We start from the raw sequence: 23,600 nt of genomic DNA, 5'->3' as shown, positions 1-23,600 counted from the left end.
AGTGTAGTCTTATAAAGAACAGCCGCTCTGTGCGATTCTCCGCCAGGGGAAGAGCGGTGGAGGGGGGATTCTCTCCTCTTGAAAAAGCCTCTACTTGGGTTTTCCTCCAGGAGCTCAAGGGCTGGGAGGTGGTGGATGTAACAGGAGGCAGGAAATCTAGGGCGGCTTTTTGCAAGAGAAAGGGAGAGAGAGAATCCTCCCTTTGGTGGAGAATCGTATCATGGATTCTCTGTCTCTCTTGTAAAAAGCCACCCTGGATTTCCTGCCTCCTGTTACATCCACCACCTCCCAGCCCTTGAGCTCCTGGAGGAAAACCCAAGTAGAGGCTTTTTGCAAGAATCCCCTCCACTGCTCTTCCCCTGGCTGAGAATCACATGGAGTGGCTGTTCTTTGTAAGACTATATTACCCAGAGAAGCTTGAAGGATCCGACACACGCTTGAGCGTCTTGTGTAGTTCCCCTCTTGGTCCATTCACACTTTGGTTCAGGCTTTTCTACCTAGCTAGAAGCAAAAGGAAGACTTGTCTGAGAAAGTGCCTTCAGGATGTTACTGCCACGTTTCCAGATAGATAACCAAAAGCAGATGAAATCAGACCGTATTTGCTGGAAGCTATCTTTTTTGGACTGTCAATGGGCAGACTGGGCATTTTAACACTGCAATCTGTTCAGATCTATAAAGAGCAGCCAGGGGGCATAATGGGGTGTCAGTGAGATCACAGGCTTTCTTCTCGTTTGCTCAAAACGATCCATATAGCACCCGATGACTGGTGGCCTTTCCACAAAGCACTGCAGACAGAACCCCCGAATTCCAGTGGGAATGCACGAATGTGAACAACTATTACAGGAGTAACCCATAAAGCAAGCATCTGCTCTGCCCCTTGGTTCATCTGTTCTAGCTGGATAAGTTCTATAGTTCCTATCTATGGCTCTCCAGAGCCTTCCCTGGCCCCACTACTTGAAAGCCTTCAACTGGAGATGCCGGGAGTTGAACTCAGACCTTTGACATGCAAACCATGTGATCTCACCACTGAGCCATGTCCCGTCCCTTTGTGGCACTTGGAGGACCTGTTGCTATTCTCTTGAGCTGTCTCTGGACAGGCAGGCCTAGAGAGCAAACCCTCATTTGGAGAAACAGCTTCACAAAGCCCCCTCTTCCCTGTTCTTGTTGAGAAAGGCAGGTGTTTAAAGTTTGGCAGTGCTGTTTTACCTTCATGATGACATAAAAGGCCAAGTACAGCAGAAGGTTACAGATAAAGATGCCCAGCAGGTAGGAGGCAAAGTCCTTTGGACGATACACCAGTCCAAAAATGGCACTACAAAAGTGGAAGGATAAAGACTACATAACCCAAGATGCAGGTGCAAAGCCACGCCCACATTTTTCTGGATTAATTATTCTGACTATTACTTTCTAGCTCATAATCACAACAATTGCTTTGGTTTTAAAAATTATTTTAATTGTTTCTGTTACAATCATATGTCATCTTGTGTAGCCATTTTGTCAAAAGGCAATCTAGAAGTCAACCAATATACGAATAAAATCCTCCCTTCTCCCCCAAAGGGAATGATAGAGTGAGATTCTTCTGACATTCTTCTGACACCCACATTATGAATCCTCTGGGGGGGGGGTTCAAATCGTCTTAAGAAGTGAGCACGTTCTGAGCCTGCGTGCGGGGAGAGCGGGATACAAAGGCAAATAAATAAATAAAATAATGAAGCAATCTGGAGCTTCAGTGGCAGCAGTGGAAAAGGATCTTAGCCTAGGCCCAAACTGGATCTGCTTGATGGTGGCAGCGTCGAGTCCTTGAAACAAAGGACTATGTCCCAGTCATGCCAACAGAGTCAGGGTGGGCAATCCAACTTTAAATGCCAAAAGGGGTGCATGGATACAGACGATGAAAGCCTCTCCGCCTGTCCTGACTTAGCTCCCCACAGCTCTCCTCTTTCTGCAGGCACTTTTTTCCCAGGCTAGGATTTGATCCCAGAAAGCTAAAAGTCTTTGGGAGAAGGGGCTGCGGGAAGATAAGCTGCAACAACAGGGAGGGTTTGGCCCAGAAGCCGTGTAGGACAGGCAAAAAAGGAGCAGGGTCTACATGGGTAAAATGGAAATAGCCCCACTGCTAAGGGCTGCCTGTTTGCCCCCTGAAAGAGAAGCAGGTTCTCACTCTAAGACAACCCTCTTCAAAATCCAGCAGCTCTTCCAAAATTAATCATGGGCGGGGGGGAGGGAAGGAGGAAGCAACAAAAAAGAGAAATTGGGGGTGTCAATTTCTTTAGAAAGGGGTTTCTGGCTTTCGAGGCTGCTGGGAAACAGAGGCCAGGGACAAGGGGGCACTGCTTCAGATGGAAGAAAGTACTTTTGGAATGGATATGGATTCATCTCCTATAGGGCAGCATTTATGGCACACTCCAAAGCCCCAAGAGTGCTAAAATCACACGCACACACCCCACACATGATCAGACGCTCCCTACTCACAAAGACCAGTTCACCAGGTTCCCAACTACCAGGAGGACCATTCTGTCCTAGGGAAGGGAAACAAGAACCCCCGTTAGCCACCCAGAGATACGTACAGAGTCCCAAACGGAACGTTTCATCATTGCAATTAGAGGGTCAAATGCTGAAGGCACACAAATCCAGCCATGTGGCACGTTCTGATTTTCAAGGACTGTAAACTTCAAGAATTGAAAGTTATGCAACATTTCAAGCCTGAAGGATTCCCCCTAGGAAATGGGTAAAGGCTTGTTCTCCACCGACTCTAAGGGAAGGACTCAATCGCATTGGCTTAAGTTACAGGATGAATGTCTGGAGGTTGAACAGTGGAAGCAATTAGCTCTCCTGAACTGGAGGATTTCAAGCACTGGCCACTTTGGTCAGGATGTGCTAGCACTGGATTTCCGGAATGAGCAGTGGGTTGGACTAGATGGTCTCTAAAGACCTCTTCCAATGCCTGTGCTCTGTAACAAACATGCATTTGAATCAGAAGTTTACAATGCTTAACTTTGCCCTTAAAATTTAAGGTCCCTCTGTAGAAGCTTTAGAGATTTCAGCACGTATTAATTTTTGCTTTAACAACTGTAATAACAAGTGGGGGACCTACAAGGACTTGCAAGGGGCACCTTATTTTCTCCCCCCTCACTATTTCCACTCTCCCTTCCCTGAAGGGCCCTCACAGCTTTCCCTCCTTTTTCTGCTTCCTTCACTGCTTCCCACACACCAACCAACCTACCTTTACCTCCCCCAGTTTTCCGTCCTTCACTCCCTTGGCAGTTTCTCCCTAGGAAAACCGGCTGAGTTGCATGGAACTGAGCACCAGGCCAGGATCCCACTGTGTGGTGGGGAACCCATAAAGACGTGTGGGGGCTCAACCTCACTTTCTCCTGTATCCCTTCCTTACACTATTTCCTCTTTCCTTCCTCCTGGTAACCCCCCATATCCTCATGTCACCTTGTTTCCTACTTTCCAACCCACCAAGCAAGCTACCCTTTATCTATCCCCCTACAGCAATTATTTATTTACTTAATAAATTTATACCCCACCCTTTCCCCCAATGGAGACCCAAAACAGCTTTCTTCATTCTCCTTTCCTCCATTTCATCACAACAACCCTGTGGGGTAGATTAGGCTGAGAACGTGTGACTGGCTCAAGATCACCCAGCAAGCTTCCATGGCAGAGGGGGGATTTGAACCTGGGACTCCCAGATCTTAGTCTGAAACTCTAACCACTTCACTGTGACTGCTGTTGAACAGTAGAAAGCAGCCAGGCCCAGGGAAGTCACAGAATCACATGGTAGCAAGCTGCCCGTGACTCCTGCTGGTCTGACCCAGTTGGGTCCTCCCTCAAAAACTAAGACACCCCAGGAAAGGGCCTTGCCCCCTCCAACTGCCTTTTATTGACAGAATCCTGTCAGTAAAAGACTTGCAAGCTGGCCATACTGCTGTGGTTGCCTAGCAATGGCCACTAGGGGCAGGGATTTTTTTCAGCGGGAACGCGGTGGAACGGAGTTCCAGCACCTCTTGAAAATGGCCACATGGCTGGTGGCCCCACCCCCCGATCTCCAGACAGAGGGGAGTTTAGACTGCCCTCCGCACCGCTCAGCGGCACGGAGGGCAATCTCAACTCCCCTCTGTCTGGAGATCAGGGGGCGGGGCCACCAGCTATGTGACCATTTTTGCCAAGGACAACCCACTGAATTCCACCACCTCTTTTCCCAGAAAAAAAGCCCTGACTAGGGGTATTCAATACTTAAAGCTACAGGCAGCCTATCTATTACGGGGGGGAGGGGAATTAACCTCCCTATTTATTTATTTTTTAAGATTTAGATTTTTCTGCAAACCTGGGTTTTTCTCAGGTTTGCAGAATGATATGTCCTGTCTGTTCATGGATCCAGTCTCTGGATTTAGGTATCCACAGACAAGGCTACATTAGATTAGATATATATATTAGAATTAGATATATGGATCGGGTTGCCAGGTCCCAATTACCTGCCCAGCGGGAGGGGGGACCTGGCATTTACCTTTCGGATCCTCTCACACACGCAACAGGGCGCGATAACATCACTTCCAGAAGTGGCATCATCATGCCCAGGGGCGGGCATGCTCCTGCGCTCCACAGGAGCCAATCTGGGTCCCTGCGAAGTGCCCGATCATGCCCGCCACCACTGGGAGCGATGTTATTGTGCCTGGTGGGAGCACACCTGCTGCGCGCTCGCCTGAGAAGCTGTGAGTGGAGGAGTCAGAATCTGTGAGCAATTGCTCAGTTGCTCACATTAGCAGGATACTGCCCAACCCACACTGCTAGATGGTCGAATAAAAATAACGCTACTAATTTTTGCTGACCAGTTAAGGCACAGGCACCACCTGCCCATGCGCACGTTTACCCATACTCAACTGGGAAAGGCAACTGGGGGTGAATTGAGGGAAATGCTTACCATGTACATTGGCCGGCTGCACTGCTGGATGCAATCAGTGTACAGTACCATGAACGCGCGTTGGAAGATCCCCAGATCTGCCAGAGACAAAAGCACGGATGATCTGGCAAAGGAACCACAACGTCATGGTCCACTGCCAAGGAGGCAGGCAGCAAAAGAGCACACTGAGGGCCAAACAGAGCCCTGTGAGGACAAGAGTTGCAGGTGAAACTAGGAAGGGGGATGCTAATGGCTGGCTGCTCAAGAGACGTTCACATCTCCTTTGGAACATCTGCCTGCGGGTGGGACCATTCACGTCTGCCCACCCTTGGCACACAGCCCCACTTCCTACGTTTATCATCCACTGATCTCTTTCCTGACACCTGGGCCGTTTCCAGACGGCCCCCCGCCTCGCGAAACGTCGCGCGTTGTTGCGCAGAAAACGCGAAATATCGCGTTTTCTCGCGCGAGTTTTGCGCGACGTCGCGCAAAACTCGCGCGAGAAAATGCGATATTTCGCGTTTTCTGCGCAACGACGCGCGACGACGCGCGACGTTTCGCGAGGCGGGGGGGCCGTCTGGAAACGGCCCTGTTTGCTTCTTTTCTCCAAAATATCTCTTCCCTGAAGCAAATTGCTAGGCCTGGCTTTCCTCCACTTCCCTGGAGCAGAAATCATAATTGTGTCTGCAGGGAGTGTCCATTCAAAGACAGCTGCCTTCATCATAATCGGATGCTCGGCTTGCAGAGTGCCGACATTCTGTGACTGGCCCCAGCACGCCACAGTGGCCATTTTGTGGCAGCGCCCACACCCCAGCCTCAACAGCCCAAAAGCGCCCACAGGATCAACTGTGTAGTTCAGGACCCCTGTACTACAGAACACTTCGCTATGTCTATCCTGAGAGGACATGGCCACCTGTGAGGTCCGAGCAACGGACTTTTCGCTCAAGGGCCAGGTAGGTAAAAGCTTCCTGTTCTCCCTGCTAAAGCCCCTTCGTGGTCAGCCCAAACCTTGCCCCCCCCCGGGGGGGGTTAATTCGAGATGCTTGTTACCTGAGTCAGAGACATCTGAGGCCAAGTGGAGCAGGAAAGAAAGGAGAAAAGAAACTTATGAGGGGGTTTTCAGGCGGGTATCTGGGTTGGTCTGCAGTCGATGGGTAAGATCTGGGGCCAACAGCGCCTTGAAGACCAACTAGATTTCCAAGGTCTGAGCTTTCAAGAGTCAAAGCTCCCTTTGCCAGCTTGGCAACATGGGACTGGACTGTGCTGGTCGCTGAGGGTGGCTGGATTCCTACAGGACGCAAATGTGCGTGGGTGCACACCCCACCCAGTCCTTCCCTGAAATCCGACACCACCCGGAGGAAGGTAAGCCACGTTAGACATGCAGTGGGATTCTCCCACGAGGATCAAAAGGCCTGGAAGGAGGAGGAAGAGCCAGGCAGAGGAGCTCTGAGAGGCCTGATGGCAAATATGCTTTTGGCTCTGCATAATGTGAGAAAGGGCCATGAAATACAGTACATCGATAGATCAGGTACTCTGTGTTTATAAATACTTGACAGAAACAATAAAATATAAACCTGTTCAATGTGAATTGAGGTGAGAAGCCTGTTTTATTGTTTGGGAGGGAGGGAGGTAGCAAAGAGTTATTTGGTAAGAAGGTCCCGAAAAGCAGAGTAAGCTAGAAGCGAATCTCACTTCCCAAAGTCTGAGAGCCACTGCTTGGGCAGAGATGACAGCAGCATCTGTGGGGGGGCAAGGTGCTCTTCTCTAGGGCTAAAGCTCAGGACCTGGCAAGAAACCCTCAGGAAAGCTGACATGAGGCCTTCAGGTGCCATGTATAAAACAGAGGAGGCAGCAGGAACGGAGCGGGTTCTGTTCTCTCTCTTAACAACGGCTCTCCTACATGGGAGAAGCGTTCCATCGATGTGCATTTGGTTCACAAGATTTACTCAAATGCCAGAACAGGTTTTTTCACAGGTATGCAATCAAGAAAAAGGAGGCTGTCTTACATTTGCACACAAGTATCAGTTATCCTGAATAATATTTTTTTCTGTGTATGTATAACATGTTCAAGGAGATCATCTTACTTTCAGATTTGCCTTCAAGTAAATATGGTACCTCCAAGAGAGATGAGGGGTCCATTGCCAGTCAACCCTTACCAATTTTGAAACGGCCCATGTAGTAAATCTGGGTGCTAAGACCAAGCGAGGCCACCACGTGGACGATTGAGAAGAGGACCCAAAACCACACTGCATTTTTACCAAAAACCTGCAAGCAATCAACAAAAATAAAGACATTATTGCGTCCAGCACTAGAACGTGTTTTTCAGGTGTAAAAAAAGTTCTCTCTCCCCACCGCCAAATCATTAAAGGCAGTTCAAGTTTTCTAGACTTAGATTCTTTCAAAAACTGACTTGCTTAAGGAATGGGTTGGTTTCAGTGGGTTGGATTCAGCAGGCAACGTTGCTGTCCTCAAACGCAAGAGCCTGTGGCACCAAAGGAAGGCTCCTTGCACGAGAAATGAAGACTCGGGAGGAGGTTTGGATGTGCAGCCAAAACAGTCGCATGTATTCAACTATCTTCTTTTCTGATCATTCGAAAATAGTCTAGAGCTACTGTGGTGCAGTGCTAAGCCTGTCAGACTGGGAGCTGAGAGATTTAGCTTTGAATCCACACTCCGTCTGGAAGCTTGCTGGGTGACCTTGGGCTAGTCACACTCTCTCAGCCTCATTTACCTCACAGGGAAGTTGTGAGCATACAAACAGGAGGAGAGAATAATTTCGTAAGCTGCTTTGGGACTCCTTTGGGGAGGAAAGCAATGAAGATCATCATCATCATAACAACATTTGATTTATATACCGCCCTTCAGGACAACTTAACGCCCACTCAGAGCGGTTTACAAAGTGTGTCATTATTATCTCCACAACAATCACCCTGTGAGGTGGGTGGGGCTGAGAGAGCTCCTAGAAGCTGTGACTGACCCAAGGTCACCCAGCTGGCTCCAAGCGGAGGAGTGGGGAATCAAACCCCTTGCACATTTTGGGGGAAACAAAACATTTGTAATGCTGCCTCCTGAAATGACACATATTCTCATTCCAGAAGTTTTCATTCTATTGAAGTAAAACTTCTGGCAGTTAAAATCTTACAACCACGAGTTTAGAAGATCACAGTTGCAGCGTATCAAAATGATGTCGTGTGGTAGGCCTTCCTCCAGTCTATCCCACATGGAGGGGGCATATAATGGTGGTACCAAGATGGGCACCTATCTGCACAACAGCTCTGATGCGCAGCCCATCTCCGTCTCCAGTGTGTCCCCAGATCCTGGCCCCCGATTCTAATCATGCCACCACGCTGACTCTGGTGTGCTTCTTCCTGCTGAGCGAACGCAGCATTATTTTCTTTAGCCTGCTATTACTTGAGAGGAAAGGATGATCCACCTAAGTCTGCCAGACTGAGCTAGTCTTCAAGGCCACAACTGCAGAGCTGTGGTGAGCCAGGGACAAGGGCAGCCAGAGTCATAACCTAGTTAAGATAAACTAGCCACACATAATCCAAGGTGGGCTCCCTTTGACTTCTGCCTGAGCTGGTGGCTTTCCTGGCTTTTACCACTCAGCAGCTGCCGAATGAAGCCCGCCCCAGACGCTTGAAGAGGGCTGAGAGAGCCTCGTGGAGATTACGCACGAGTGTTGCCCCCCAGCTCTGCTCTCCATGATCCTCCCACATGCCCACCCCAGGCAAGGTGCAGTGCGTGTAAAAGGCAGCCATACCACTCCAAGGACAGCCAGGCAGATGACCACCGCGAAGGACGCATAGGCAGAATAGGCGCTGGCGTTGATGTCCGGGTGGCGGGTCTGGTACAGCTTCAGCATGCAAAGCCCTGCGATCATGTACATGAAGGAGGTGTCTGTCGAAGAAGCAGAAAAGAGCGTCTGCCGCCTGCCTTCTCCAACCCTGAAAACGTCATGCATGGGGATGGCGCCAGGGCAATAAATAATGAAGGAAGAGAAACACAGCAATCCCCAGTCATGATTCTCCTGGGAGAGAAAGCCTTTTCCCCACGCTAGATGGTGCTCTTGCTACTGCTATTATCAGTAGCCTTAAAGTGAAGATTCTTAGACAGTTGGAAGCACAGGTCTGTTCTGGATCTCTGAATGAAGCAATAAATCATACAGCAAGCGAGGGGGATACTGCTGTGAGCGCACATCAAATCAGGGGGACGCTGCTGTGTGTGTATGTGGGGGTGTGCACAGCTCTGCACCTGTAGGCAGGGTCTGGTGGGAGGGAATCCAGTTTCTGGGGAAGCAGAAGGAAAGGTGAGGCAGGAAGCTAAATCATCCCCAAGAATCTGTGGCATATGGGAGATGGAATGCCTAATGTTGTATGGGCCAAAGTCGACATCAATGGTTGTTTCTTCCAACAGGGGCAATTAAGGTTAGCAAACAAAGTAGGTGAAGCCATGAAGCAGAAGTGTGGGGTTTTAAAGAAGTTAGTAATGAAGTAATCCTAATTCTCAGATTAAAATCAGAGCCCTATTTGGTAGCAGACAAACTCTCTACCGGGTCTGCAATCTCAACACTTTGTAGGAACAGGAAAGGAGAGAAAGAGAGAGAACGTCCACATCACACACACACAGAACAAGTTCTCAAAGCAGAATTTTTTCCAAGTCACAACAGCAGGAGAACTTCCATATTGACTAAACATGAAGAGATGATTCCGAGGTGTTTGCCTCAAGCGCCATAAAAACTGAGGAGGGCCACTGAAACAAGAATCCTGGTGACCCTGCCCGGGAGACTGGATGACAAAAGCCCCCGCACCAGATGTGCACGGTCTAAGGACATCCCTACCTCCTGAGGCTGAAGGAGACCATTCACTTACCGAACTGGAAGTTGGAGTAGTTAGGGCAGACGTGATAGCAAGCACTGAGAACGCCTTCCATCATCAAAGCAATTCCCATGGCGTAGAAGAGGCCGAAATGCTTGGGGATCCCGTACTCCTGAAAAGGAGGCAGGCAGGCAGGAATAAAAGCGTTCATTCACCTGTTCATCCATTCGTGCGTATGGTAAGCCTGGACAGGGTCTCCTCAGGGGTCCATTAAACCCTTGCAGGCCATTAAAAGCCTGTCAAACTGAAACCTTCGGCAAAGCCCTAATTAAAAAAGAAACCCAAGCTCTTTTGCAATGTCAGCCCTCGTTTGAAGAAGGCTCCGAGTTGCAGTCTGTGGATGCCAGCGTGCCAGCGTTGCTGTTCAAAACACGCAAAAAGTTTCTACAGCAGAAAGGACCACGGTGTTAAATGCAAAGCTAACAAAAACTACAACTGTGTAATGAGAAAACTTACAAACAATGCACAGGGTAAGTAATCATATAATTGCCTAGTAACAATCCTGTCCTTAATTCATAGAAGCACATGTAATCCACTGTGTACGCAATCAATGCAACTGGTCATATGCAATCCAAAATAAATACAATTTATTGGCAAAATTCACATCCAGTGTAAAGTCTTATATCCAATCCAATCCACAACAACACAAAATCAACGTGCTTCTGGTTATAAACCACATTTCGATGGAAACATCTTCTTCAAGTAAGGATTGATCAAAATTGTGATGGTTACATGCAGGGCTTTTTTTCAGCGGGAACACGGTGGAACGGAGTTCCAGCACCTCTTAAAAATGGTCACATGGCCAGTGGCCCTGCACTCTGATCTCCACACAGAAGGGAGTTTAGATTGCCCTCTACACTGCCGAGCGGGCAATCTAAACTCCACACCCCCCCCAATCTGGAGATCAGGGGGTGGGGCCACCGGCCATGTGACCATTTTCGCCAAGGGCAATTTAAACTTTAAAAATCTCCCCCCTTATTCCAGCTGACCCAAAGTGACATAATTGCGCAGTCTTGAGTTCCACCGCCTCTTTTCCCAGAAAAAAAGCCCTGGTTACATGTATTTCTTCAACTCACAGTTAAGTAGACTGTGCTACGAAAGTGTGAAAACAGCAGTGAGTAAACTGTTTCCCTAGTCAAGTTTAATAATTAATTACAAACATAGGATATTAAATAGCCCTTACCACTAGTTCTCAATTTGTACATTCAAGAAAGAAGCAGCTTACTGTATACAAATAGTAAAAAGTCCAGCAGCACCTTTAAGACTAACCAACTTTACTGTAGCATAAACTTTCGAGAGTCACACCTCTTTTCATCAGATGCATCTGACGAAGAGAGCTGTGGCTCTTGAAAGCTTATGCTGCAATAAAGTTGGTTAGTCTTAAAGGTGCTACTGGACTTTTCACTATTTTGCTACTACAGACTAACATGGCTAACTCCTTTGTATACAAATAAGTTCTGATCTGGCCACATGGTGGATTGAGATGACTGCTATCCATTCGACAGTTGTTAAAAAGCTCTCTGTGTGGCATGGACGGGCAGCTCTTAGTGACACTCTGGCCATGTGGCCAAGATGAACACAGAACGATCTCACATTGCTGCCTGGAATCCAGTGTGGCAGGGAGGGCAGCATCTGTCATCTCACGACTTGACTACAGTGGTCCAAGCAATGGTCACCTCTAGACTGGACTACTGTAACGCACTCTACGCTGGGCTTCCCTTGAGCCTGATACGGCAGTTACAACTGGTGCAGAATGCAGCGGCGCGAGTTATTACCAGAACACCAATATGGGAACATATAACACCGGTACTGCGCCAGCTGCATTGGCTACCGGTGGAGTACTGAATCAGGTTCAAGGTTTTGGTGCTAACCTATAAAGCCCTAAGTGGACTGGGACCGTTGTACCTGCGGGACCGCCTCTCCCCATATGAGCCCCAGAGCGACAAAATCTGTTAAAGATCCCTGGCCCTAGGGAGGCCCGCCTAGCATCGACCAGGGCCAGGGCATTTTCGGCCCTGGCCCCAACCTGGTGGAACGCTCTGTCTTGCGAGACCAGGGCCCGGCAGGACTTGTTATAATTTCGCCGGGCCTGCAAGATGGAGCTGTTCCGCCAGGCATATGGGTGGTGCTGGGCGGTGCCCCTCCCCCCTAATGGGGGGGTGAGATTCTGTGCCCTCCCGCCCAAAGTCATCTCACATCTTTATATGATCGCTGTAATCTGCTCTATAGACGGTGATAGGTGAATGTATAACGTGCTGCTATGTTTTTATTTTTGATAGCTGTATTTACATGGTGCTAATATACGTTTTAAATGAATATGTATTATTTATATTTTCAATGGCTACTGCTGGTGATTGTGTAGTGTGTTTTAAATTGTTGTGATCCACCCTGAGCCCACTTGGTTGGGGAGGGCGGACTATAAATTTAAGTAAATAAATAAAAAAAGATCTTGAGCCACTTGCTTCAGGGATGGCGGAATCAGATCCCTGTCCCTCCACAGGGTCAAAATGACCACATGTAAACTTTTGAACAGCTGTCAGTCTTGTGTTTAGCAGTTCTCTGAATCCACCCTGAAGGACTACCTGTGCTGAAGTTCTAGGAAGAAGCATGTCCCTTGAAGCTTGACAGTGCGGACAGGAGTTGGCATAGAACTAGAATAGTCGGTTCCTGTACATTTTCTCGATGGCCCCTCAGAGTCCTGAGCCCTGGAGATAGGGCCAACGAGATGCTCCTGGAATGCCTCCTAACGGCGCAGGTCTCACCCCCAGCATTTGTTGTCCCTGAACAGGCCTTTGGGGGGAGGGAGAGCCTGTGCACTTTTCACAAGACATTACAGCATATATGGGATCCCCACAAGGCATCTGCCGTTTAGGGACAAAGTTCCAAACTACACCTCTAATTTTTTAACAAGTCAGATTTGATTCTCTGCAGCTACACGGAAACAGCAGGGATCTGTTTTTTTAGAGGACCGCAGGGGCCCGATTCAGCTTGGGATTGTCGTGTGGGGTGAGAAGGGGCTTCTGCCTCTCCCGCTGCGCTGTTCTCATGAGTTGAAACTATTGATAATTATAGCTGGCCCGAAACCTATTAAAAGGCATGTGTAACTGGGCCTTAGCAGAGTAGCCTCAATTGCAGAGAAAACATGATGGGTGTTGTGAGCGTGGGGGCTGGTGTGAATGTGTGAGAGAAAATAACAAACTTACACTCAACTGATTTAGAAAAGAAATAAGAGTTCTTTATTATAGGAACTCCAATACAAAAGAGATAGGATTCCTATCTACCTATCTAGTCTAAGGATGGGCGTGGATTGCAGGACAAGTCCTGCATCCATGGTGCAAGATGGAGAGAAGAGATAGTAGTATGACAAAGGGAGGAAGAGAAGGATGTCACAAGGATGTCACAAATCCTGAGATTAGCAATCTACACATCAAAGGATAGTTTAGGGCAGCAAGGAGTGAACAGATGCCCTGACCACTCTATCTTTCTAACTTTCTGGTTTTTCCCCCTCTAAAACCTGAGGAAAGGGACAGCATTATCCGTTGCTTTGAATATAATAATAATAATTCGATTTATATACCACCCTTCAGGACAACTTAATGACCACTCAGAGTGGTTTACAAATTATGTCATATTATCCCCAAAACAAAACACCCTGTGAGGTGGGTGGGGCTGAGAGAGCTCCAGAGAGCCGTGATTAGCCCAAGGTCACTCAGCTGGCTTCAAGTGGAGGAGTGGGGAATCAAACCCGGCTCTCCAGATTAGAGTCCTGTCGCTCTTAACCACTACACCAAACTCGCTCTCTGTACTCGTATATATTGCTTGTGCTTCATGTTGTCTAATGTCAAGTGCAGAATTAGATCCAGTGGAATTAGCCATGTTAGTCTGTAGTAGCAAAATAGTAAAGAGTTCAGTAGCACCTTTAAGATTAACCAACTTTACTGTAGCATAAGCTTTCGAGAACCAGTTCTCTTCAACAGATGCATCATCAGCTTTCAAGAACCACAGCTCTCTTTATCAGATGCATCTGATGAAGAGAACTGTGGTTCTTGAAAGCTTATGCTACAGTAAAGTTGGTTAATCCTAGAGTTGCTTATGTTCTGTTTCAGCAATCCTTCAACCCTGTACTGGATCCTTGCTAATGCTCTGTCTCTGTAAACTTGTATTTATCGACCCTGTGACATGGTTTATGGAAATGTTCCTGATACTGTATGGAAATGCCTGCCCTTGTCGTTGCTACTGATTGTACTCATCTCACACTATGTAATCCGCCTTGAGCCTCAGTGAGAAAGGCAGACTATGAATGACATAAATAAAATAAATAAAGTCCTCCTCTTCTAACAGAAACAGTCCCCTGGGGGGTGGAGGTATTAGCCCCTTTTTGGAGCAGTGATTTCTAAAACAAATGCACAGCAACCAGAGAAGAGCTCTTTGCTCTTTCCCCTCTCTCAGTTCCTTGCATTTGTCTGTAAAGTCAGAGGCGGAAAAGAGCGGACGCTCACGACCCACAGGCCTTGCCTGCCTGCTTGGTCCAAGCCAGGGCACCTGCCGTACCATCGTGCAGAGGTCTTTGGTTTCCAGGGAGCGTCGATGGAGAACGTCTCGGCGCAGCACAATCAGCAGGAAGAGGAAGCCCAGCAGCACGTGGCCCACATTGCTGAGGATGTTGTTAAAAGCACTGGAAAGGAGGAGGAAGGGCCCATCCATAAGGGGAAAGGAGGCTCCCGCACCCCAACCCTGGAAGTAAGCCAGGCGGAAAGAAGCGCGGGAAAAACCTGCACATGGTGGTCATTTAAACTGAGTTTAAATACTCTAGGCATAAAAACCTCATCCAATTCAAGCCAGAGGCAAGAGTCAGTCAGTGTCTTGGCCACACAAAAGGTGGGATCCTGTGGATCCATTATGCTAGCAGAGGTGCTTTCCTTGAAGTCGGGTGCCAGACCTTGATTGGCAGATGGCTGCGGACCCAGAGGGAGCAGAGACAGGAGGGAACGGTGTCATTCAACACTCCTTCTGGCTGTGTAACTAGAAACGATGTCACCGCATTTTGTGATGCTCTAGATTTCCTCTGAAACTCTATGGCAAAAATCTCAGAGGAAGGACAGGAAGCAGCCAGGCAAACCTCTGCCCTGCCCACATCCAGTCCAGCTGAGAATATCTTCCCTGAGACATTCCCTGCACTGAATGTTGGGTCATTTGTATTGCATCTAGTGACTTCCATGGGTGTGTTTTTATGGTAGAAGGAAGAGATCTGCAATTGGAGACCATTGTACTAGGGTTGCCAACTCCAGGATGGGAAAATCCTGGAGATCTGGGGGTGGAGCTTGGGGAGGGTTTGGAGAAGGGAGGGAGCCTCAGCAGGGAGTCCACCCTAGGGGAACTGATCTTGGTCGCCTGAAGAGTTGTTGTAATTCAAGGAGGTCACCAGGACCCTCCTGGAGGCTGGCAACCCTATCCCAGTCTCTCGTGATACTTTCATACAACTATTGTGATAACCCAATGTCTATGCCGAAAGCTCCCCTCAGTGCAATCCCAAGAAGAGTTACTCCAGTCTAAGGCAACTGAAATCAATGGGCTTAGACTGACATAACTCTGCTTAGGATTGCACTGCCTGTTACCTTTATTACCAAATCAGAACTCCCAAACCAAGCATGTGCCCTCACTTACAAATCTGCATACAGAAGGACAAAATGCCCCACCTTCTGAGCACACCCCTTCACCATTTTCAGCTTCCAAAAAAAGAAGAACGATTATAAAGCTCATGTGACATCCCAGGAGACACCCACACATACCTCAGGACTCCCAAGGGATGAGCGCAAAGGAAGTTATAATAGCAGATGTCTTGATTCCCCGTCACATTCACCACCTAGAAAAGGAGGGGAGAGAACAGCACAAGCCAAGGCAGTCGCTCTGCATCCTTTCTACAGCATCTCAGCTGTGATGGCCAGTGAAAAGAGAAGCAGAGTGCTGCAGTATCATAGTGAGAAAAAAAACCGGCAAGCCAAAAAGCCACTGGCTGTTTTCACACTGCTTACTGGCCATGGAACATGGTGCTGAGCTCCCAGAACGATGAGAACTGCAAAATCGTGCCAGGAAGATGCTGTCATTCTGGGAGTTCGGCACCATGTCCCATGGCCAGTAAGCAGTGTGAAAACGGTGTCTCAAAATGAACACAGCCCTTGAAAGACACAGTAGACTCGATTTCTAGTCCAGATAATATAATTCTGCTTCTGCAGACAATTATTTGGAACCATCCTTATATTCAATTCTATCTGATATTTTTTCTATTGAAAAAAATTAAGCTGAATTTGCAAGTTCTAGTCCAAGGGAGAAAAACAAGGTCTGTATGGAGAAACTCTTGCATAGGCTAGCCATGGGGTTTAAGATGCATGGAGTACACATTCAAATGCACATATAAATGAGCATTCAAATATACTTCCCGATGAAAACAGTCGGATGGACAAACAGCATCCTCTTTTAGATGTGCATTCTATTTATGCTTGCAGAAAGGAAATCTCAAATGTTCTGCAGTTTTTCTGTAGACCATGAAAACAGAAAGCTGGAAAAATAGAGAGGTTTTACACATTCTTCCAAAGCAAAACTAGTGCAAACATGGAATTTGGGGGTCTGGCAGTCATGCCGGAGTTCTTGAGTATCCTGCTCTTTTTTCTAATGCAAGGGAGAACAGAGGAGCTAAAAAATAGAAACAAAAACAGAAGACGTGAAACTGAAAAGCACATAGAAAAGGAACGAGGCCGAGTGAGAGTCCGAGAGAACGGGGTAACTTGCCCGAGAGAACGGGGTAACTTACTGTCTGGTATGTGATCACCAGCTGGATCACGGGCAGGGCGTAGAAGACAGCAATGGTGATGATGTTCCTGCAAGGCCAGGAGACCATAAGTGGGTTAGCTGTTCAGAAGAGGAACATCCTTTGAGCTTCAGAGGGCTCTAGTCTTACTGAAATGCCCTTAGAAAAACAAAACATACCCGTGGAGAAATGCCAGCGGCAGAAGGGCACAAGCACTGCCCACATCCGAGAAAATACACCCATCCCTAAGAGCTATGCTGGGAGGGTTTATAGAGCAATTCTGAGGTGGACACACCTTTGGAGGGTCAGGCAAACCGTGTTCGTGTTCCTCAAGATATCTCTTAAAATGCTGTGTGTCTGAAGGCTTGGGGACTTTGATGGTGTGTATGGAAGTCTCTTCATCGCTGGGGCTGGACTTGGTACTGCCAGAATGGCAGTCCTTGGAAGTATGACCAGACTCAATATCTATTGAAATTAATGGAAGCGTAGAGGTAGGGGGAATTTCCCTGGCACTCAGCTCCAAGAGTGCTGTCCTCAATTGCACCCATCTATCAGTAATAGCTTGCTGATCAGCAATGCCCACATTCAATCCTATTTATCCTTCTATGGGATAAATGTATCACCATCATATCCTTCAACTTCTAGGCCATCCATCCACCTCTGTGTTGCACTAGGAAGATCATCCCTACCTTAAAGCTAAACCAAGACAAAGCAAAAACATGCAGGACTTAACCCACCCACCCCCACCCAAGCCCCTGTATTAATCTCCCTCAAAACCCATACATTTACCTCAGCACAAAATGTAGACCATGTTGACAGTTTCTCATATACTTCCCCTCCTAAGACTTAGGAGCAACTGAATTCTCTCTCTCTCTCTCTCTCTCTCTCTCTCTCTCTCTCTCTCTCTCTCTCACACACACACACACACACACATACTCACACACACACAACCACCCAACTGCAATTCACAATTGTCTTGCCCAATCTGAGGTGAATGGGCCTGAAACACATGAAGAGAAATTGGTTCAACCGTCCACTTGTTGGCACTGTGTTCATCATAAGCCTCCCCTTGGTTACGTGGTGTGAAACCAGCCCACTCCCTCGAAACTATTTTGAGACATTAAGTAGTTCACAGATGGTGTAAAGGCCTCCGCAGCTCTTCATTTTCAAGTCACATCAACCTCGTGGCCAGGGATGCGTAACTGCTAAAGTAGTGATGATATGCAACAGTTTATAGTACAGCGTGGGTGTCAGAGCTGTAGAAGAGGAATTGGGAGACTCGTGTTCAAATCCCCACTCAGACATGAAGCATGCTGGGTAATCCAGGGCTGACCGTCTGACAGCGCTTCTTCACACATTTCACAGGATGGATCTGAGGCCCCCACCCTGTCTCAGATGCAACACAAGCAGGCATGAGTTGCATGCTCTCAATTCTCGTGCATGCTGCGTGCCCCGTTTGGGTCAGAAGCTTGGTGCACAGAGAAAATGCATTTTAACCTTCCATCCTAGGTCCATTTCCTTGACTTAACAGGCCCAGGCCTATTTGGAGAAAAACCCAGGTTCCCTGGGACACACACAGATTACCCCAGCAGGCCCAATAGTGGCCCCTCTGACTCTTTCAGGCTCGGAAAACAGTGTGTACGTGGCGGGGGGGGGGGGGAGACTGAAGCCCTCGTGGTCCTAACTGGGCACCTCATGCACAGAAACTGAGGAGAACCTACAACTTGTGTGCGATTGTGTTGTCTGACAAGGGGGGGGACCCCTGATCCAGCCTGTATAACGTGTGAGGAAACCATCCACACAGGTTTCTTGTGAGGACAAAATCTAGAAGGGGAGGACCATGTATGCTGCCTTGAGCTCCCAGGGAAAAGGAAAGAGCAGGACAAAAATGGACAGACGGGCTTTTCAAAGTGTATTTTGGACAGGGTATTAGACATTAAACAGAGGCAGGTTTTTTATTGACTGAGAATATACTGGCCTCGTTATATGGAGAAAAAGCATATTAGGATTATGTGCTTCAGTATTATGTGTTAAGTAGAAATGGTGCATTTGGGTTATCCCTGTGTGAATTTTTTGAACAATCATGTCAATGCTGGCTACTCATCAGAAGAATCTGAAGGAGCGGGCTGCGACTCACGAGAGCTCCTACCCGACCACAAATGTTGTTAGTCTTATAGGTGCCACTGGACTCTTGATCTTTTCTACTGGATACCCATGTTATTGTTAAAAGCTTTCTTGACCTACCTGGAGACGTGGTAAAGTGCAGTCAGGTTCCAAGTCAAACTATTCCTGGAACCATGCATTAACTATCACTCTAGGATTAGATCCAAATCTTAGAAGGAGATCGGCCCCAATTGAATCTCAGAGAACACGGGATGGTTCTAACCAAAGTAGATATTTGCCATATGAGTTTGCTCCTTGTTGTTTGACAATGTGACATTCTCTTCTCAGTTATCACACTGGTTCCCAAGAAACTGTGTTTTCTTCACACTCACACTGCATATATTGAATTGCAATTTCAACTATTCTAATAACATTTTGAAAAGCAACATATAATAAATGCAGTATTTTAAGAAGGGCTGAGCCCCGAGGGATCTTAGCCGGAGGTGGCTGTCAAGTACTCACCAGAAATAAATTTTATACTTTTTGCTGACAATTCTCCGGTCTTTCCTGGATAAATCCGAGAGATAGAGGAATACCTAGAAAGAGACAGACGTTCGTATAATTTGTGATGCTTTTAAGGAATGGTAAACTGCCTTGAGAAATGCCCAAGACCAGGAGGACAGCAGGGACTTTTTAGCTGAGAAGTCCCCCAAGATGCATGTGGGAGGTAGAATCGCCTTCCTCTAAGGAAGGGGACGTGATACCAACCGCAAGGTTCAAGAAAGCTCCTGGTCTGTGCAGGTGCAGACGCTACGAAGAAGCTCAGCTTAAGGCCTACACTTGCCCCAATCACTTCTTGAATGGATTTACTGCTTTCCAGTCTTTGGTAACTGACATTTCCTGGGGGAGTCATTCAGGAAAATCATCTGGCCTTTGAAGTCCTTTATGGAACGCACCCATCTAAATTAGTGGCCTTCAGTCCATGAGACAGGCCCTCAAAGGACCGCCATCTGCTGGGTTGGGAGTCCCTCTAGACACACCTTTTTGCTGCCTTTGGGAAAGACCTCCACCCAACTAAGCCCAAGGCAGCGGCACCAGCCAGGCCAAGAAAACCAGGAAAGAAAACTGCAAGCCACTGCTGACTAGACATCCAAAAAAAAATTCCGATTCAGCCGTTCGTGGATCTGGGCTGCTGCCGAACGCAGGCCACCGATTCTAAACGATCAACTCTCGTTTCCGGTCCACAATCGGGAATCGGGGAGGCCAGCGCCCAGGGCAACCGTAGTCAGGCTCTTGCGCACGCATGCACGTGCTCCTGAATCACCCCCACCCACGCAGCAAGCAGGCTGTCTCAGTGCGCTGCAGAGCTGGTGGCAGCGCAAGTGGCTCGGAGGCTGCCCGCGCCGTTCACCTGCCCTGCAAGACAAGGGGCGGCCGGCTTGCCCGCACGCCCCTTGTCCTGGGGAAAGGCGAACGGCGCAGGCGGCCTCCCAGCCTCCCGCGCTGCCTTTTGCCTTTCTTTTGTGCCCATCCCCTTCCCCCTCCCTCCCCTGGGTTGCTGCTCCGTGGTTGGAAGGAAGCCTGCTAATCAAGGAAAGCTGGGCTTCCATTCGTGTTTCGAGGGCGACAGGAGGGCAAACACAGCTCATTTCCCTGACTCCGTTGCCCCGGAATAAATTACAACGCCAGAGTGTCTGCAATTCCGAACAGAAGCTGACCCATCCGATCAAGTCCTGAACAAGCAAACTCCCGACCGTTGGATCGGTTGCCATGGACAGAACCGATTAGCTGAGTCACAATGGCGAAAACGCCAAAATCGGGGGGGTTCTTGAAATCGTAATTCAGATCGTGCCCATCCCTACTGCTGACACCACACCAGGTGCCAGGGGGCTTCTTCGGATGCCCCCTCTGGCGCCTTGCAGGCCGCCTGTGGTTTGTCAAGCAGGGAGAGGGGGGGGTGTGCTCCCTCCATCTCTGTCCAGGAGCAAAAATTCATTCTTGACTGGCCCTAAATCACAAAAAGCAATCCAATGAAACAAAAACAGGAAATCAAATCAATAAAGCATTCTATACAAAATAAAACTAAATAACAAGCATGTGAAACAAAAGGCAAAGGTTCAATTAATACCTTGTTGAAACAGAAATGGTTTCGCTTGCTGCCTGAAAGCTACTAGGGAGGCTGCAAAGGAGCTCCCTAAAGAGCCACCCTGAAGATTATTCTGGATGCTTCAAACCATGAGGGAACTTGGACAATCCCCAGGATTGGGGAATGGAGTGGGGTGGAACATGAGAGAGGTTCCTAACACAAGCATTACCTTCGTGCGGATGACGTTCTTATCACTTTCAATTTCAGGCATGGTGTCGAAATCGCTTTCCTCTTCCACCGAGCTGTCCGTGTCAGAGCCACATGTGGCCTTGTGGCCCAGTGAAGATAACTGCTGCCCCCCACTGGGGCTTGACTCATCTGGAAATAAGGCAGGGATGTCTGAAGTCCAACCTGACTTGGGAGAATACCGAGCGGCTTACACTGAACCGAAACCCATACAATCATGGCAGGTGGGCTGGGGGGTATTTTTGCTGTGTCTGGGTGGCCCACCTGAGTAGCAGGCTTGAGGGCTACACCAGGTACTCTTGCAGACCCCCTTCTCTTAACACTGTGTACACAGTTGCTCTCAGGCACGTGTGGTGAAAAGCAGGCACACGCAGCGCTATCGTGAGGGCTGGCCTCTGAAATGGGCTCTGTTCACGTGACTGAACTGCGCCTGAAGGTTTAATCCAGGCTCTCCCCCTCTAGTCTGAAAACTCGCACCAAAATTGGGAGAAAATTTATAATCCTGTGCCTGGCATATAGCAAGAAAACCTGTCGCACGGGACATCTTGAGGCAGAAAGCTTTCTGGCCCTCAACAAAGCCTTTCACCATTCCACCTCTGGCTGACCCCTATTAGCAGCAGCTCTCAAACATGAACCCATACTGTCAGTCCCAGCTACACAGGCCGTGCAGCTTTATCCACCAGGGTCTCTGCGATTCTGTTCTGTACCTATAGCTCCATAGCTGCTTCCCTCAGTGGTGTTGACAGTGATCGGATGCGAAGATGTCACTGTCCCAGTCCCTGCAACAGAAACAGAGGAGGGCACGGCTTCCAGCTGCCATGTAACTGCTCTGAACCCCACCCCCACCCCAAGAAACCGATGTGGATGCACAGAGAGCTCCAGAATAAGCTAAGGGAGAAAAAGGAAATGTTCAGGAAATGGAGAGAAGGACAGACCTCTAAAGAGGAATATGTGAGGGTTACCAGGTACTGCAGATCAGCCATCAGAGAGGCCAAAGCTCAGTACGAGCTGGGTCTGGCCAGGAGGGCTCGCTACAATAAGAAAAACTTCTACAGATATGTGAGAAGCAAACACAAGGTAAAAGAGGCAATTGGACCACTGTTGGGAGTGGAAGGAGAAACTCTGATGCAGGACAGAGAAAAAGCAGACAGGCTTAATGACTTTTTTGCCTCTGTTTTCTCCCTGAAGAACTCAGGCACATCTAGAGATAGTAGAAAATGTGGCAGGACACCTGAGTGGCTAATTGACATTGACAGAGAGGTAGTGGAGAGGCATCTGGCTGCACTGGATGAATACAAATCCCCTGGGCCGGATGGGGTGCACCCAAAAGTGCTGAAAGAACTTTCCAGAGAACTTGCAGAACCCCTGTCCGTCATCTTCAAGGCCTCTTGGAGGACTGGGGATGTGCCACAAGATTGGAGAAGAGCGAATGTTATCCCAGTCTTTAAGAAAGGGAGGAAGGATGACCCGGGAAACTACAGGCCGGTCAGTCTGACTTCTGTTGCTGGGAAGATATTAGAGCAGATTTTAAAGGGATCAATCGGTAAGCATCTGAAGGACCGCTCAGTGATCCGGGGAAGTCAGCATGGTTTTGTTCCTAACAGATCTTGCCAGACCAACCTGGTTTCCTTCTTTGATCGAGTGACCAGCTTACTGGATCGGGGGAACTCTGTTGACGTGATTGATCTGGATTTCAGTAAAGCTTTTGATAAGGTCCCCCATGACATTCTGATGGGCAAACTGGAAGACTGTGGACTGGACTATAGGACAGTTCGGTGGATAGGGAACTGGTTGGAGGACCGCACTCAAAGAGTGGTGGTCAACGGCGTTTCATCAGATTGGAGGGAGGTGTCCAGTGGGGTGCCGCAGGGCTCGGTTTTGGGCCCAGTACTTTTCAATATTTTTATCAATGATCTGGATGAAGGAGTGGAAGGGCTGCTCATTAAATTTGCTGATGATACCAAATTGGGAGGGGTAGCAAACACCCAAGAAGATAGAATTAAAATTCAACAAGACCTGAATACTCTGGAGAAGTGGGCAGCTGTGAATAGGATGCAATTCAACAAAGACAAGTGCACAGTATTACATCTGGGCCACAAAAATGAGAAGCGCAAATACTGGATGGAGGATACACTTCTGGGCAGTAGTATATGTGAAAGGGATCTTGGGGTAAGAGTGGACTGTAAACTGAATATGAGCAGTCAGTGTGATGCGGTGGCAAAAAAGGCTAATTCAATCCTGGGTTGTATCAAACGGGCCATAGTGTCGAAATCGCAGGAGGTCATAGCCCCTCTCTATACTGCCTTGGTCAGGCCGCACCTGGAGTATTGTGTGCAGTTCGGGAGGCCTCACTTCAAAAAGGATGTGGACAAAATCGAGAGGGTGCAGAGGAGAGCGACAAGAATGATCAGGGGTCTGGAGACTGAGCCTTACGAGGAAAGGCTGAGGGCCTTGGGAATATTTAGTTTGGAGAAAAGGAGGTTGAGGGGGGACATGATTGCTCTCTTTAAATATCTGAAAGGCTGTCATTTGGAGGAGGGCAAAGAGCTGTTCCAGTTGGCAGCAGAGGGTAGGACGTGA

At 48.3% G+C, this 23,600-nt stretch overlaps 1 protein-coding gene across 3 annotated transcripts in view; it reads right to left on the bottom strand.

Moving 5' to 3' along the window:
- Positions 1-23,600, bottom strand: part of SIDT1 (SID1 transmembrane family member 1) — a 98,341-nt gene that overhangs the window by 6,893 nt on the left and 67,848 nt on the right. For 2 of the 3 annotated variants that reach the window (XM_055002533.1, XM_055002532.1), the window contains 12 exons: positions 21,728-21,799; positions 21,004-21,152; positions 19,211-19,284; positions 16,589-16,655; positions 15,570-15,643; positions 14,332-14,455; positions 9,775-9,892; positions 8,667-8,803; positions 7,060-7,168; positions 4,925-5,001; positions 2,473-2,519; positions 1,207-1,312 (listed from right to left, as the gene is read on the bottom strand). In XM_055002533.1, coding sequence (XP_054858508.1) covers positions 1,207-1,312; positions 2,473-2,519; positions 4,925-5,001; positions 7,060-7,168; positions 8,667-8,803; positions 9,775-9,892; positions 14,332-14,455; positions 15,570-15,643; positions 16,589-16,655; positions 19,211-19,284; positions 21,004-21,152; positions 21,728-21,799 — 1,154 coding nt within the window. Of the gene's footprint in view, positions 1-1,206; positions 1,313-2,442; positions 2,520-4,924; positions 5,002-7,059; positions 7,169-8,666; positions 8,804-9,774; positions 9,893-14,331; positions 14,456-15,569; positions 15,644-16,588; positions 16,656-19,210; positions 19,285-21,003; positions 21,153-21,727; positions 21,800-23,600 lie in introns of those variants that run through there. The other variant, XM_055002534.1, reaches the window with a different exon arrangement.

Source organism: Eublepharis macularius, chromosome 18 (assembly GCF_028583425.1).
Source record: "Eublepharis macularius isolate TG4126 chromosome 18, MPM_Emac_v1.0, whole genome shotgun sequence".
Taxonomy (NCBI): Eukaryota; Metazoa; Chordata; class Lepidosauria; order Squamata; family Eublepharidae; genus Eublepharis; species Eublepharis macularius.
The sequence above is the reverse complement of the archived record's forward strand: the minus strand, read 5'-3'. Positions and strand labels throughout refer to the sequence as shown.